Source organism: Myotis davidii, unplaced genomic scaffold, assembly GCF_000327345.1.
Source record: "Myotis davidii unplaced genomic scaffold, ASM32734v1 scaffold151, whole genome shotgun sequence".
In the NCBI taxonomy this organism is placed as follows: Eukaryota; Metazoa; Chordata; class Mammalia; order Chiroptera; family Vespertilionidae; genus Myotis; species Myotis davidii.
The window spans coordinates 605,843-623,586 of NW_006285248.1; the positions used below are offsets into that span (position 1 = coordinate 605,843).

General features: G+C 35.9%; 1 protein-coding gene across 1 annotated transcript in view; it reads left to right on the top strand.

Moving 5' to 3' along the window:
- RMDN2 (regulator of microtubule dynamics 2) overlaps positions 1-17,744 on the top strand; it is a 28,382-nt gene that overhangs the window by 7,966 nt on the left and 2,672 nt on the right. Inside the window, exons 2-9 of the mRNA XM_006755912.2 lie at positions 3,432-3,606; positions 5,587-5,689; positions 6,986-7,046; positions 11,279-11,354; positions 12,777-12,854; positions 14,941-15,039; positions 16,261-16,314; positions 16,401-16,481. Of these exons, the coding sequence (XP_006755975.2) occupies positions 3,432-3,606; positions 5,587-5,689; positions 6,986-7,046; positions 11,279-11,354; positions 12,777-12,854; positions 14,941-15,039; positions 16,261-16,314; positions 16,401-16,481 (727 nt within the window). The remainder of the gene's footprint in view (positions 1-3,431; positions 3,607-5,586; positions 5,690-6,985; positions 7,047-11,278; positions 11,355-12,776; positions 12,855-14,940; positions 15,040-16,260; positions 16,315-16,400; positions 16,482-17,744) is intronic.

Below are 17,744 nucleotides of genomic sequence, written 5' to 3' on the forward strand. Positions count from 1 at the left end.
ACCTCTGAAAGCGCCACTTCTGTTCCCCCTAATGTTGCATTTGCTTCGTTTTATAAACCTAGTAGGAGGTTTACCCCAGTTCTAATTGAAGTTCACTCAGATTGCTTTGGTGGTGGAAATATTGCTCAGTCATCTCAAGATGAAGACAAATTTGCACCTATTGAAATTCCTAACTTAAGGTCACCTCAGATTTTATCCTCTCTTAGAAGGGCAGCTCAAATCGGAAGTTTTCCTACCAGGCGTACTCTATAGTCTGTAGAAATCACTTTCCAGTTTTCCCCGAAGCCTCCTCCCTTACTAAGCTTCATTCCATTTTCTGAAAAAGATTGCTATATTGCAGTTTATGTTTAATTTTAATGTCTGTGTTTTCTGAAAAATAGTTCATTCATAATATTGGAATATGGAAGTCAAACATTATTCATGTGTTTCAGGCTTTTAACAGATTTACTACTTATAGATTGACAGGACCCAGATTTCTGAGGATTTAACAGATTTAACAGATTTACTACTTATAGATTGACAGGACCCAGATTTCTGAGCAGTGTTACCCTTCAGCGTCAAGAAAGTAGAGCTAACTTTGATTCTGAAGACAAAAGCAGCCTCAATACTTTAAAACCTTCCCCAGAACATTTTGCTTTTAGATCCCGGAGACACTACTCTACTCGTAAACTAAGTATAATTTCCTGTTATGAAAGCTCTATGTATTTTGATCTTCAATCAAATAGTGAGAACATGAACAATCCAAGTGAAACTCAAGTAGCTTCTAAAAGCTCAACTATTGCTGTTGTTGAAAAATACCTAAGTTCTTGTTCTCCTGATTATAACATCTGTTAAATCTCAGTAATACATTTGTGGTCTGAAAATAACGTCACGCTTTGATATATAGGTCTTCTAAATGTATTACATTGTTTGAGAGTTTAACATCTTTTATCCTTGTCTCATGATTGGAGATAGTATTCCTATATAATATATATATAGGGCGGGGCAAAAGTAGGTTTATAGTTGTTCGTATGAGAAATAATACAAGTAAATAATAATACTCACACCTATAAACCTACTTTTGTCCCACCCTGTATATTTCCATATTTATCAGTTCAGAAATTTTCATTTACATAAGACTTCTTAATTATATTTCTCATGCCACACATTTCACTGACAGATGATGTTTTTACTAATACAAGGACCAAAAATTATATGTAAAAACATTATCATGGAAATATATAGACTACTGAAACCAGATACTTTAACTAAATACTTTTAATACACATTCATGCATGCATGTGTCTGGGAATTCAGAGAACTCTGAAATAAAAAATGTATATATTAGTAATTTTTATTTTTTAAAGTTAATACATTTCAGGTTTTTTCCAACATTTTTATTTTTAAATTGTCAAATAAAATTTTTATTTTAAAAAGTATCTCTAAAATTTTTATTTTTAAGAGTGAATATTTTTTATATTTTTCTATTATATTATACAAAGTTTATAAATATATTTTTCAGACTAAATAATGAATGGACAATGTATATAGGCAATTAAAAATACTTAAGTTAGAATAGAATTAATCTTTTTAGAGGAAAGGAACTTGCATTATTTTCAATTATCGTAATAAAATGTTCCTTATATTTGTCATTGGGCTAAGATGTTATTTTTATTTTTTTACTCACCGCCTTTGGCTCCCCCTCCCCCCAGCACTATTTGTTGAAGAGGCCCTTTTTTTCTCCATTAAATAGTCTTGTCAAAAATCATTTGACCATATATGTGAGGGTCTACTTCTGGGCTCTGTTGTATTCTATTGATGTATACGTCTGACTTTATGCCAGTACACACTGTTTTGATCATTGTAGCTTTGTAATAAGTTTTTAAATCAGGACGTATGAGACCTCCAACTTTGTTCTTCTTTTCCAAGATTGTTTTCGCTACTCAGGATCTTCTATATGCATTCTAGGATGGATTTTTCTGTCTTTACAAAAGACATTGTTGGGAGTTTGAGAAGGATTGCACTGAATCTTTGGGTAATATTGACATCTTGACAATAGTAAGTCTTCAAACCGATAACATGAGATTTCCATTTGTGCCTTCATGTGTGTTGAAGCTTTTTCAACATGCTGTAGTTTTCTCAATGTGTAGTAGTTTTCAGTGGCTATGTTCTGGATGTATTTTGTAGATAGAACCAACAGGGAATTTCTAACAGGTGATATTGCTTAGGAGAGAAAAAGAAGGTCAAGGATGATTCTATGTTTTTTCACTTGGGCAATTGGAAGAATGAAGTTTCCATTAATTATGTTGTAGAAGAGGTTGAATATCATTTCATATAGTGTCTTCGTTACAAGGACTTTGAAATTAATTTATTTTATATTGGAAATGGTTGCACTTCTCTCAAAAACTTGTTTCATTTATATCTTTGTTAATATCTCCTGTGACTGCATGGCTGCTGGAAGATACAGACATTTGTGTCCCTTGTAGCAAGGATGTAGATATTTAAAATATATGTATTGTTTTTATTGACCTCACATTTGGCCTTGGTTTTATCTTTTTTTTACTACTTCTAATTAGTTCTCTTATATGTTATGTATCCTTACATACCGCCTTAAAATCTTTTTAGAATAGGACAGGGCTTGAATAAATGAAAACAAATTGTTTTTGTATGCCACCAAAAAAGGGAAATGTGGAAGGTAGCATGAATTTGTAAAAACCTAAGTTGAGAGTGAGAACATTATCTTGAACTGTAAATGTGTGTGTGTGTGTGTGTGTGTGTGTATTTGAATGCCTACTGAGTTCCTACAACAGTGTATCATACATTCAACAATATTCAGTGCATACCTACTATATGTCAGATGCTGTTTTAGGCACTTGATACATCGGTTAATAAAACAAAGAATCCTGTTGTCAGGGAGCATGCAATCTAGTGGGGGTGATACTGATAAAAAGTAGCATCTGTAGTAGATTAGTAAATAATATAGTGTATTAGAAGATGATACTACAGAAAAGAAATGCCAAGCTAAGAGAGATTGGCCATGAAGAGAATGTGAGTGGGCTGGAGCGTGGAGGTTGCAGCATTAAATAGAGTGGTCTGGATGGGCCACATTTGAGAAGATGATAATGGAGCTGAGACTTGAAGGAGGGGAGAGCAAGCAGAGGTCCTGAGGTCGGAGTATGACTAGCATGTTTAAGGAGCAGCGAGGCAGCCAGTGTGGCGCTGAATGACTGATAAGAGTGGTATGGAGCCAACATCAGGGAGGTGATGTGGCTGGGAGACAAATGTAGGGCCTTGTAGACGCTTGTGAGGACTTAAATTTTTTCTCCGAGTGAAGGGGGCACCATAACAGGGTTTCAGCATAAAAGTGGAACGATTTGACTTGCGTTTTAAAAGGATCGCTCTGGCTATTGGAGTATAACTTTTAAGAGTTGATATAATTTCTGCAATTTTAGGTATATTACAGCTAGTACTGATACAGAAGAACAGAGTTTTCCAGTCCGTAAAGCACTTAACAACTCTGTTGAGGAATTAAATTTAGATGCCCTTCTTCAGAAGGCAGATAACTTACGTATGGATGAGTCTAAAAAGATGGAAAGTTTTGAACTACTTTGTGACCACAAAGAAAAGGTAAGATCTATATGTTAACGAGTTTGTATAGCTTTAATTTTTACTTAATCTATGATTCTATTCATATAATGCCCATTACAATTGTGTTACAGTTTACAAAAGATAAATGACGGATACAAAATTTTTCTCTAATATGACTAAAATTTTTAAAAAGTATATATAAGAGCCCTCATTGGTTTGGCTCAGTGGATAGAGCATCAGCCTGCGGACTCAAGGGTCCCAGATTCGATTCCGGTCAAGGGCATGTACCTTGGTTGCGGGCACATCCCCAGTGGGGAGTGTGCAGGAGGCAGCTGATCAGTGTTTCTCTCTCATTGATGTTTCTGACTCTCTATCCCTCTCCCTTCCTCTCTGTAAAAAATCAATAAGATATATATATATTTTTAAAAAGTATATATAAGAGCCCTGTGTGATGTGGCTCAGTTGGTTGGCACATGCACCCTTGCACCAAAAGGTCATGAGTTTGATTCCTACTCAGGGCACGTGCCTAGGTTGTGGGTCTGGTCCCTGGTTGAGGTCTGTGTGAGAGGCAACAAATCCATGTTTCTCTCTCACGTCAATGTTTTCTTCTCTTTCTCTCCCCCCTTCCTTGCTCTAAAATCAATAAATAGTCCTAGCTGATTTGGCTTGGTGGACAGAGCATCAGCCTGCGGACTAAAGGGTCCCAGGTTCAATTCCGGTCAAGGACACATGCCTGGGTTGCAGGCTTGATCCCCAGTAGGGGGCGTGCAGAGAAGGCAGCCAATCAGTGATTCTCTCTCATCTTATCGTACCTGTTACTAGAGCCCACATGAATGGACATTGTCATCTGTGGATATTTCTCTCTCTCTCACCCTTCCTCTCTGAAATCAATAAAAACATATAAATAAAATAAACATATCTTCAGGTGAGGATTAAAATATATATAGTTTTAAAAAGAATATATACGACTTTCTTAGGTTCTAAGATGAAAACCAGAGATATGAGTATACAGATTTACTTGGATTTTTGTTAATTTATTATATTTAATAACTATTTGATAATGTAAATAACAAGGCACACTGCTACTCTTGAGAGGAGAGCTACATTTTAAGTTTTCTAACTTAGAGTTATTCATGTAACAGCCATTAGTATTTTTTTTAATCCTCACCCGAGAATATGTGTATTGATTTTAGAGAGAAAGGGAGAGAGAAAGAAGCATCAATGTGAGAAACATCAGTTGGTAAGCATCCCAACCGGGGATCAAACCCTCAACCTAACCTAGGTATATGCCCTGATTGGGAATCGAATCTGCAACCTTTTTGGGGTATAGGACAACGCTCCAACCAACCGAGCCACCCAGGGCAACACCATCAGTGTTTTAATCTACTTCTACCAGCGGTCAGTTTCCAGTGTTTAATGTTGGGCTTAATTGGGAAAGCCCATTCCTGCCATTGTCACCACCACCACCACCACCAAATAAGGGTTTGCAGTATCTCACGGAGCAAGAAATCTCTTTCCAATGAACAAGCCTAATCTTTGAGGATCTAGCAACTCTAAACACATTGTCTAAAAGTTTTTAAATCTCCAGGATTATATTTAAGTAATTTAGGTTTAAAAAAAATACTGCTCTTTTGAGCATATGTGATCTGTAGTATCTAATATTATCTGAAATGTCCCTTGAAGCATCATATCAATAGTCAATAACTTAGAAAGTAAATGAGAAGATACTACAACCCAGAGGGATGTATGGATTCTGGCACTTGTCAGTTCTCTCTTCTACGTAGGTGGGAGCTAGTGCCTGGATAGTATTAATTAGTTTTCAGTTCCATATGTAACACTATATTAAATCACATTCTGTAGCCAGGAATATTTTAATTGAAAATGTTATATGCACAGGAATAGATTCAGTCATCTATAAATACCAGCTTACCTACCTAATCTTTTTGATGTTACAGTGGAAAACATTTAGAGTCTGGTCAAGTGAGTGAATTAATCTAATATGCAGGTCTCTCTTTTCAGTTTAGAGATGAAATAGAGTTTATTTGGCGGTTAGCTCGTGCTTATGGAGACATGTATGACCTATCTACAAATACAGAAGAAAAGAAACATTATGCTAATATCGGTAAGTATTTTGTAAAGATTGATTATCCTCAAGTGACAATTGTTGGCAATAATAAAACACTAATGAATTTTAATTAAAGCTGAATTATCTAAGCTAAACTCATACGTTTATTCTATTTCAGTATATCCTGGTACTAAAAAAATACACATAGTCTAATAACAGGAAAAAATTTTTTAGGACAAAAAACAAACAAACGTAAGCATAATAGAATAGGCGACTAAAAAACTCAGATTTTAGCTTTTAATGTTTATAAAACCTCAGAAGAGACGTGAAGTGGTAGTTTTCAAGAACCAGTAACAGGCAGAAGGCAATAGTGTTTCACTGCAATTAAAATAATGTTCTTACTTCCTATAACGTAGAACTCTGGGTGCCACAAAGAAATAACTACTGAGACTTTAATGTTTTTTCAAAATTGATCTTAATAAAACAAGATTAGCCTTGAGCTGATCATTGTTTTAGCTGAGTAATAAGTACATGGTGGTTCTTTTTACTGTCCTCTATACTCTTTTGCATATTTTTGAACTTTTCCATAATAATAGCAATGAAAGAAAACCAGCCAGAATGTCAAGCTGTCTATACATACGCATGTCCCCTTGACTCGCACTGCAGAGCAAAACCCTTTCCAGCAAAACGCTCCTTAACTGCCAACTCCATGACGACCTTCAGGGCAATAATTTGATGTGAAACTTCTTTAATTCGTGCATTCCCAACTCCTCTCTTTCCCAAGCTGTCCTTGTCTAAGACAGCAAGAGGAAGAAGCAGCAGGGCACTCCAGACCTCTTTCCAGTCTCTCTTTCTGTCCTTTTTATTTCCAAGAAGGAAATATTTTCAAACTTCCGGCCATTACTTTTCTTGCACCATAGTTTTCCTTGCCAGTTGACCCCTGCGCCATAATTCTGTCTCAGTGGGAGGAGGGTGGGAGGAAGCCTCCTCTTGTTCTTCACATATTCATCACCCGCTTTATGGGGACAGTTTTTCCACAGCAATTCATAGTGTAGGCCATAGACAAAATGTAGACAAGAGAGTTATTAACTTGAAGGTAAATAAAAATTTAACCACAGGGAACAAACTGATTTTTTTATATCTACGAGAAAATTAAAGTATATCAGTGTTAAATGTTCTGAGAGTCATCAATTTTAAACACTCGCCTGTGGTCAAAACTTTTGCTTTCTAGCAAGTTTCCAAGTGAAGCTTCTGGTCTTGGGACCATACTTTGGAAACCAGTAGTTTAATTCAATAATCTACCCTCCACCAACTCACATGAAGGTACTTATTGTAAGTCCGTTTATCTTTCAGGAAAGACTTTAGGTGAAAAAGCTGTTACTAGAGCCCCCATGAATGGACACTGTCATCTGTGGTAAGTACATAGAATTTATGCAGCCTTCAAGTTCTAACATGCCTCTGTGAGTTACAATGAAATGTAAAAACATGATTGACTTATTTAACCTGTCTGTCACATATCTGAAAAACCTACTTAGTAGATAACAGTAACTGTTCTTGTTCTGTTTATTCTCAGGTATTTTTCATTGTGTATATTTTAAAAACATTTAAGGTGAACTTTTACTGAAGATTTCATAAGTGAATCTACCAAGTCCAGTGGCTTTGAATTTGATAAATTCTAATTAAAACTAATTTAACATAACTTAAAAAAACAGCAACACAAAAGCTAAAATGATGCTGTGCTTCTAACCAAAATGGAGTGAAGTTGAATAGTTGCAACAGAGATGCTCTGACCTCAGAGTCAAACATGGTTGCTAGCTGGCCCTGCAACGAAAGTTTGCAGACCCATGGTTCACAGGGCTATGTGATGGTTTATTAGCCTTCACTTTGAAATAAAAGGCGAAATCCTTAGGAATAATTATCGTAAAAGACTAACACTGAGGGAATAACTGAAAAACCATATTATTTTAAAGGCTTGTTTTTCATCTTCATCTTTTCCAGAATGAAATTGCTTTGTAACTTTAAGGCTACACAAGCTTTCTGTTCTGGAACCAAGAGACTAAAACCACCAATGGATTTGCAGTTTGTTAGCCAAATTGGCCTGACCTTAATTATAATTTATGTCTTACATATTTGTTGTGCTCTACTGTTCACAAATTATATCCACATGCCTCGGAGCATGTGATTCACAGAACAACTTGTTTTCATTTTTAGAGATGAGGTAAGCAAGGCTGTGTGTGTGTTGATGAGTAGATTAATATCCAAGGCTCACACAACAAATGGAAAAACAAAGGCAGAGCTTATGTTCTTAAATACTCAGTATTCTATCACATTATTCTCCCTCTGCTTTTGTCCAGTATAAATAGCATTCATGCTCACGCAGAAGTGCTGCAGGACAATGAACGGAGTTGTTTTAGTAGTTGTTGAAAATGTTTGTCGATTTATTAAAGATATATTACATATCAATGCCAATAAAATACAGAATTTTTGTCAAGATGCGTGTAGTTAGAATGACCTCTAGGTGGAGGCAATAGACCATGTTGTGAGTTAACTTTCTTCGGAGTTCCCATGGCTTGAGAGTTTAGGAAGTAAAAACTTAAGTTACATTTTTAATGCTGAACAATGTAAAAAACAACAGCACCCACCCAGAGACATAGGTGGAACTGATCGCCAGAAAAGCAGTGCTGATCCTTTGGGAAAAGTGGTCAGGTGTGTTGTGAATTTATGATATGTACGCAGATACATAGTACTTTAGACTTTAAAGAAGCAGGCTTCAGAAGGGATTATAAAAAATATAAGACTCTAGTGACAGATTATTTATAAGGGAAAATGTACATATTTCATGTAATGATTTCATAAATCGTATGCTTTTTTTCTTAAGAGTAACTTGGAGAGAATGTGCTGAGAGCACTATAAAAGCCTAGAACTACCACATGTGCATTAAGTAGTTCTCATTTTCAGAAATTAGAAGGTTGACTCCACCACTGTAGGTCGGTGAACATAGATTCTTTTCCTTTAATTCCAGCCCTGATGGTTAGTTGGGCTGTTCTCTGAATCTCTGGATAGGGACGTTCAAATAGACCCAACATAGATTTTCTTAAAATGTGACATGGTCTTTTTTTTTTTCTTTGCTAGTAGATAGAATAGGGAAATGGAGCCAGTATATCTGGATTTAAGCAAGGCGTTAAGGCAAGTTCACTCCTAAAATTCTTGTGAACAAGATGTAGAAATGTGGGCAAGCTTCTGCACTGTCCATGCTGACAGGAGGGTTTGGGCCTCATTATTCCACAGAATAGCGATTGTCAATATCCTCGTCAATCTAGAGATGATTCTAGAGTTCCAGGTCTATGTCTTAAACACTAGCGTGGTTAGTAGTTTTGTCAGTGGGGAAAGATACAGAAGGCATTCTTATACAAATTAGAAAATAGCACAAATTAGGTGGAACAGGGCATATGGTGGATAACAGTAGTAAGAAGATTTTCACATTAAAAGCTACAGAACAAGGTGTTAACTAATAGGAATAATATGGAAGGAAGGAAGGGGAGAAAGTGTCAAAATTTAAGAACATAAGGGACAAACAGATGAAAATTTGAATAAAGTGGAATTTAGTTAATAATTTGTTAATGTTGGTTCATTGTGAAGATGTATCAATATTGGAGGTCAATATTGATACAGGTGTGATAAATATAGTCTAGTAATGTAAGATGAAAACAATAGAGAAAATTGGATATGGGTACATGAGAACTCTGTGCTGTCTTTGCACCTTTCTTGAACATCACAAGCTACTTTGAAATAAAAGTTTATTTTTTAAAAAGTCCAAATAAGTTACAACACCCATAACAAAAGTGAGGAGTTTGGATACGCAGTTGTGTGGGACTTTACTCCACATTCTGGAACTCTCTGGGAGGAATGACAGAACAGAGAGCATTTCAAAAGAGCATGGAAGGGCCCTAACCCGTTTGGCTCAGTGAATAGAGCGTCGGCCTGCAGACTGAAAGGTCCCAGGTCCGATTCCAATCAAGGGCACATCCCCAGTAGGAGGTGTGTAGGAGGCAGCTGATCGATGTTTCTAACTCTCTATCCCTCTCCCTTCTTCTCTGTAAAATCAATAAAATATATATTTTTAAAAAAAGAGTATCGAAGGGACGGTAGTGGCTACCACCGATGAGCTCAAGAGTCTTTCTCCTGTCATCTCATCATAAATTCTCTGGTGGCTGCAGAGATGTATGTGAAATGCACTCTGATTTGACAATTTGCAAGTAGTAGTATGTATCTGCTCATCTAGTAAGTGTTCACATCATTTTTAGTAGGTTGACTTAGTCATCATTCTTGCTTCTACAGTCGCAGATTCCATTGATGATGTAGAAACTGGGAAGGTAGGAAGTCAAAAAATCATAATTGAGAAGTGGTCATTTCATTGGTTGTGCCTAAGTTATGTGAACTATGTGATCTTTTGTGTCCCGAAACAGTGTTACTGTTCCAAAATAAGAAAATTGTTCACTTCATATCCATACTTGAAAGTTATGCTTATCCACAGAAACAACAGAGTTCAATAACACCCAGAATTCCCTTTTTCGTTTCAGTTAGAATGATGCAAGTGAAAATTAACACCTCCTCTTGAAATGCTTAGGTAAAGGAATATTTTGCCTAAGACAGGAACACTCTGAAGTAAATACTCCAAAGACTTTTGCACAGACAGAAGCACTCTGAATGTGAAAAGTAATATATCCCCTATTTTTAGAGTAAGCAAATTGCTGAACAGACATCATATTTAATTTATAGTCAAGTAATTATTTATGTAAATTTTATGTTCCCATTGGGAAAAAAAGTAAACAGTCCACGGGCTGCTCTGTTCTAGTAATGCAGTGTTTCCAAGGAAGGGTAGAAGGACATGGGAAATTTTTTGAAAAAGCATATTCTACAATTACCTTTGACTTCATTTAGTTTGAGTTATCATACTTATTTTTATCTTGAAATGACATTAAAGGAGGCCATGACATTTTAATTTTTATTTTTAAAGAAGAAGCAGGGGTTTGTTGATCCAATGTATTTTTCAGTTTAATGCTTTCATGATTAGATTTTTTTTCTGAGAGCCTCTTTGTGACTTTAATGTTGATGATGTTGATAGTGGCAGCTAACATTTCTTGAAACTCACTATATGCCAGGCAGTATTCCAAGCAATTACATGTTTTGGGTATCTACCCTCACAGCATGCATATGAGATAGATGGTGGTGGTGTCCTCAGTTATAGATGAGGAAACTGGTCTCACATTCATGTCAAGTATTCATTGTTTTCAAGGCCCTCGCATCCACATGAATACTTTTGTTAAATATTAATGACTACTTCAAAGACATTTTTAGAGATATACTTTTTATTGATTTCAGAAGGAAGGGAGAGGGAGAGAAAGATAGAAATATCAATAATGAGAGAGAATCACTGATTGGCTGTCTCCTGCGCACCCCACACCAGGGATTGAGCCTGAAACCTGGGCATATGCCCTGATTGGGAATCAAACCATGACCTCCTGGAGCATAAGTTGACGCTCAACCACTGAGCCACACCAGCTGGGCCAAAGACATTTTTTAACTGTTATATTTGATGGTATTTGAATAAGTTCACACAATATCCACTGTTTTTACTTTTTTCAGGTATGCGGTTTTGTGTGGCTATGTATCTGAGTTTGAGGGCTTACAAAACAAAGTCAACTATGGATATTGCTTCAAGGTATTTCTTGATATAAAAAATGTTTTGGGCCAGGGCGGGGCAAAAATGTTTTAACCCCTTCCCCAACAATTTTTTTGTTAAAAACGTTTCTTTTTCAGACTAATTTTTTTATTTTGGTTCTATATAGTATTTTTGATGCTGGTTATGAAAACAGTTTGTAACTCGTCTTCCTATAAACCATATTTTTTTACCATATTTTCTTAGTATACTTGTCGACGACTGAAAAAGAACATTTTGTGAAAACGTGTATACACGTTTCTGCCGGGGAAGGGGTTAATGTAGCTATATGTTCCATTAACATGTCTAAATGAAATTATTCAACAAATTAACCTCTACGAATTCATCCTTTTTATTTAAATAAAATGAAATGACATTCTTCAAATAGTACTGTGCCAAAAGGAATCAAACTGTTTGGGTGATTAGAGATTATTATTATTCTAGATCTTAAAAAAGTCACATAGTAGACAAGTATAATTTTTTCAAAGATAGAGAATTAGCCTGTTGGCCATGAGCTCACCAATACTGTAAGCATGACTGGACTAATTAGTTAACATTTTCTGCATATCGATTTGCAGGTAGAGTAGAATCCAATCTCACCTTTAAAATGACCATGGTAGATGAATAAAATAAGTAATGTAATACACGTCATGTATCATGTGCCTGTAGTTGTCATAGCTCAATAAATAACCCCTCAGTTTCAGTAATTATAGTGATGGGCAGAAAGTTCTTTGTTCTTTAACCCCCTGTAACCATTTGATGATGTCAGTGGAGTAGATTCCTCTCCCATCCAGTTCTGCTATTTTTTCCTCCATTGCACCCTCATCATTTGATATTTGTAAGCTTGCCTCTAAATCAAAAGCTCATAGGCAGATAATAATGTGACTAGGTATTTTCTGTTTTTATAGTGACACTAGAGGCCCAGTGTACGAAATTTGTGCACGGGTAGGGTACCTAGGCCTGGCCGGTGATCAGGGCTGATCAGGTTCCCTTGCCTCCCTGCCTCCCCGCCTCCTCCTTCCCTTGCTTCCTCAGTCCCACTGCTGCTGCTGCTGCTGCTACTAGTTGCCCGCCATGTTTCACGCCACTCTCTGGTGGTCAGCACACGTCATGCGAGCCATCAAACTCCCATTCTCCTAGTCGAACTCCCGAGGGGACACTTTGCATATTAGCCTTTTATAAAGAGAGAGATTTTGGCTTTAACGTATCTGTAGTCTTATTAAATCATAGTCACAGTTCTGGTTCTAATTCTGAGCAATCATGTTTGGTAATGAATTATTGATAATAATGAGTTGTGTTAATGATAGGGATTGAGGAGGAAGATGAAACAACATTGTAAAGCTTCTTTGAATTTACTAGTCACAGTTCCATCCAATGTTACCTTGAAACCTTGGGAGATGATATTTCTTTGGGATTTTCTTTCAGGAACATCTAGATAAAGCAATCCAATTATTACCTGCAGAACCCTTTTTGTATTACCTCAATGGAAGATACTGTTATGCTGTAAGTTTTTATTTATAAATCTTATTTGAATATATTCTGATTGTATGATATATTTTTAGTGACTTATTTATTCTTTTATTGTTTTACCTAGTGCCTCTATAGGGAAATAGATAGAAACATTACAAACTTGGAGTTTATAAATTTATGTTTTATAACTTATATTTTTGTTTTATATTTACATTTTATATATTTATTTTAAATAATATGTAAATTTTCTTCCTTTACTGCTTTTCTGTTTCCCCTTGTAGCAGGCACACTATCTCCCTCTGTGCTCTCTTGGGGGGTGTTGGTGCACTACTCTCTGTTGTTTGGGAGCATGTTTTTCATTCAGAGTTGATTGAGTATAAATTATGTGCTCACTGCCAGAAGATAGATAAAGCACTGTCCTTTTGTTCAAAACCTTAATTTAGAAAGGGACACAAGACATATAGAAATAAAGGCAGCTGCTAAGTCTAAGACCAAGTGACTTAAATGACATTAGTTTGTGGAAAATTAACAGAATGTGAAAATAATACTTAAGAAATGCAGGAAAAATTACCATGAAGATAAATGCTATTTCTGAATGAGAAAATTCAGGTAAGCAAGAAAGGAAACTTTTAAAATGAGGCTTGAAGAGGATTAGGGATGAAGAAGGAAGCTTGCTTTTATTGAACACCTGCTACACAGCAGATATGCATTTTATGCCTTACATTTCTTATCTCAAATAATCCTATAATGGCTCTAATAATAATAATTTTCTCAAATAATCTCTTATAAGCAGTTTTTATTATTCCAGATTTAGGTGTTAAGAATCTGAGTCTTCTTAAAGGTAGGAGACTCTTCTATAGTTTAAAAACTATTGACCTAACCTCACATGAGTCTGGAACTTGAATGTATATTATTTGTTTAGGCTTCAAAAACCCAGGAAGGAAATTTTAATGCAAAAATGAAATCTGATGTTCATGCCATAGACAAATGGCAGAAGCTCATGCTAATCCTCTGCAGAGGAGTCTGCCTTCACACAGGCCTTATAAATCTCTCGCAGAGAGGCCCAGTGATAATGAGTTCATCATCAAAAACAATGCAGTACACCGGAAATAAGCTACCAGGAATGAAGAGCAACAGAAACAACAAAAGAACAGAAATAGTTCTAAAAGGACTTTAGATTGTGGAAACATGGACTACAGTAAAGTATATCATTTGGCATTAGAAGAAAACTCATTGAAAAGTTGTAGCAGTAGATGGGTACCACTAAAGAGAGCATTAGACAACTCTAAGGTAGACCTGAAGATGTTACCTAGAATGTAGAACAGAGGAACAAAAGGATGGAAAATATGAAGGAGAGATAAAAACACACAGAAAGTAACTAAGGACACCACATAGTAATTAATTTTTACCCACCGCTTTTGGTAATGAAAAGGACAAGAAGACAAAAAAAATATTAAGAGCATCAATACCCTTTTAAGTATTCATTTCTGAGTTCTTTTAATCTTTTATAATAAACATCTAATATTTATATTTGGGGAAAATGAAAACGTTTTAAAAGAAAACAAAAAACAAAAGGTAATATGGAATTTAACTTTGATGGTTATTGGTTTAAAAATGTCCCCTGGATTGTGAATATGTAAATTGGGCCCTCACTCTACATTCCCTCGGGGTTGAGAATTGTCCACCTGTTTAAATTTCTGAGATGCTTCCCTCTGGGTCAGGTGAGCAGCATGGAGGAGGTGGGAAGAAAGCAAAGGCAGGATCTTGTCGCTAGTACCTCTATGCCAAGAAACATTTTGCCATCATCTGAGGGTCATGGATCAGATGCACAAAGTTAACATTATTCTTTACCCCCACCCCAATTTGAACTCATCTTTCAAGTATTTCAAATTGGTTTTGTAGCCAATGCTTTCAGAGTTCAGAGTTTTTTGAACTATGAAAAAGGAAGTAAAATATTAATACCATAAAGCTGATATCTCTCATGTTATTTATGGATATGTATTTACATGTATTATATGCATATACGTACATTGTTACATACATAAACATCTAATTGGGAAGAGATTATCCATTCAAAAGGCGAACACTTTCTAAGAGTGATGTTGCTCTGCATTTACAGGTCTCGAAACTGAGCTGGATTGAGAAAAAGATGGCTGCTACTCTGTTTGGAAAAATACCAACCTCAACTATACAAGAAGCTTTGCAAAATTTCCTTAAGGTGTATTTTGTCTATCCATTATTTTAGTTCTATTTGGGTCAGTCTTTCCTACCTTTCCTTGTCACGGAAATTGCTCTTGTCTCCTCGTGTAGATCTCTAACAGTTTGAATCCTAGTTCTGTTTTAAGCCTCTCATAATGTGAGTTACGTTTTAAATCCAAGCGGCAGCTGGTTATGCCCCAGGTCCCAGGTACAACAGCCCTTACTACCAAATCCAAGAGCAACTCTTCACGTCATGGGGATATGTTTAAAAGAATTTATGCCCTGATTATTAGACTTGGTCTCAAATACTCCCGATTAGCCTAATGTAGACACAGTTTAATCTTAAAGAACCAAAAGATGCCAAAAGGAAATTATTTTAAAAGTCATTCCATAAGTTGTAGACAAGTCTATGAAACATTTTTGGGGCATCAAACCAAATCAGTATTTTCACTGGTGTCTTAAAATGTATAATTGCTATACGAATAAAACTCTAAGCAGTACTGTGTGTGCGTGCACATGTAACTATGTAATATACCCACATATATAACCGACTTCCTGTTGTGCTAATCCCCTCACCTTTGTCTAGAACTAATTATTGATTCTTATAGGTACTAAGGTATTTACACCCCCCCCCACCACCTATGATTTCAGATTTGTAACAATACAGACAAAATCAGGCTTTGAACCTGATATTGTCCAACATATTGTACCTGCTGATTTTTGGGGGGCGGGGGGCAGGGTGTGCTTCAAGGATTAATCTTATAGAACTGAGAGGGAATTAGAGATCATATAGTCTAAAATGAGAACTAGATTTCATTGCACTTTCTGAACAGTGGCTAGTGGCTACCTAGAATGCTTGCTGGTGGCTCAGTTGGTTGGGAGTACATGACCGGTTATTTTTGTTCTCTAAAGGAAAAAAAGAGAGAAAGGATAGAGAAGAAGTGGGGATATGGTTCTACAAAGAAATCCCCAAACCTTAAAGGATCCCATTGCTTTGTAAGCTTTATGACCATGATAATAATTTCATTGTAATGAATAAGCTAAAAAGCTATTTTGCACCCAAAGGATACTTTGAAACCAATAAAGGGACTCAGATGAGATACAACCAACCTAAATTCTTAGGGCAGTTTGAATCAATTTGGTTAATATTTGATTTATTGAAGTATGTCCTCTCCACTGGTGGTTTTTGTTGCTTGAATATCACCCTGTTTTTCTCTTTTCTGTTTTCTCTGAAAATCAGGCTGAAGAGCTACACCCTGGTTTTTCGAAGTCCAATTACATGTACCTTTCCAAGGTAATGAAAACGGCTGTTTTAATATCACTTTGACTCCATTACATAAAAGATGATTGCCTTTGACATTGGTTCTTCTCCATTTCTAGTGTTACAGGGATCTTAAGCAAACAGAGAATGCCATGAAGTTCCATGATTTGGCAGAGCAGTTTCCTTGTATTACCAAAGAGGTAAGCCCAGACGATGCCAAAGAGCGCTATTATTTTACCAGGACTACCCCAGCTTCCCATGTGAACAGTGGCTGGCGTACATCTGGAGCTCTCTTCTATACTAAAACCTCTTCACTTGGACTTACGTGAACTGCGAAGCTTAAAAGCTTGCTGTAGGTAGCCTTTCACCAGGAGACCCCTTGTGTCTTTAAGGGACTCACAAATCATGGGCTGGCAGTTAACCCATCCTGAACCTTATTAGGTGTGAGACAGCAGGTAATGGGACAAGCCCCAGCAGGAAGAGAGGGGACAGCATAATTCTGGGGAGCTGGTGATTAGACTTCCATAGGCAGCTAGACAGGCTGCCTACCTTTGAACAAGAGGAGTGTCTGTGGGTTTGCCATCATCAGTCCCCAGGGTTAGGGTTAGCCTTTGTTTCCTAGTGTCTTTGTGTTCCAGCACCTAACCACTAATTTAGCAGACATTTATTTAGGACTTCTAGGTGCCAGGCACTGAACTAGCCCTAGGGCAACAAAGATAAACAAATTATGGCATTTTTATAAGTTCTTTTAAGTAATACATTAACACCCTAGGTTACTCATCATATTTTATCACAACTTTCACAACATACTGTTTTGATAGAAGGTAAACTTCTAGTGGATCGGACACTACAGTTGAGTCAGTGTAATAATATTTATGATTACAGCTATTGAAGAGCTTTCAGTTTAAAAAACAAAATCTAGCTAGCAGCTACTTCAAACATCTGTGTTGTCCAGTTTTCCTCATGTGTTTATTTTAAATGTATTACATTCCTTAAATTCTTTCTGATAGGTGCTCGGTAAATGTTTGTTAAATATAAAAATGAATAGGATATCCTACCACTTGAATTTATTGCCACTGTTTCTAACTTACACACTTGTTTTAAAGAAACAACAATATATGGAGTCCTATAAAACATATGGCTAAAAGTATAAAATTAAAAATCATAAACATTATTTTTAAACATATATATCTTTTTTTATTTATTTTATTTTATTTTAATTTTTTAAAAATTAAATATTTATTGTTCAGATTGTATTGCCACTTTCTAACTTACACACTTGTTTTAAAGAAACAACAATATATGGAGTCCTATAAAACATATGGCTAAAAGTATAAAATTAAAAATCATAAACATTATTTTTAAACATATATATCTTTTTTTATTTATTTTATATTATATTAATTTTTTAAAAATTAAATATTTATTGTTCAGATTATTACAGTTGTTCCTCTCTTTCCCCG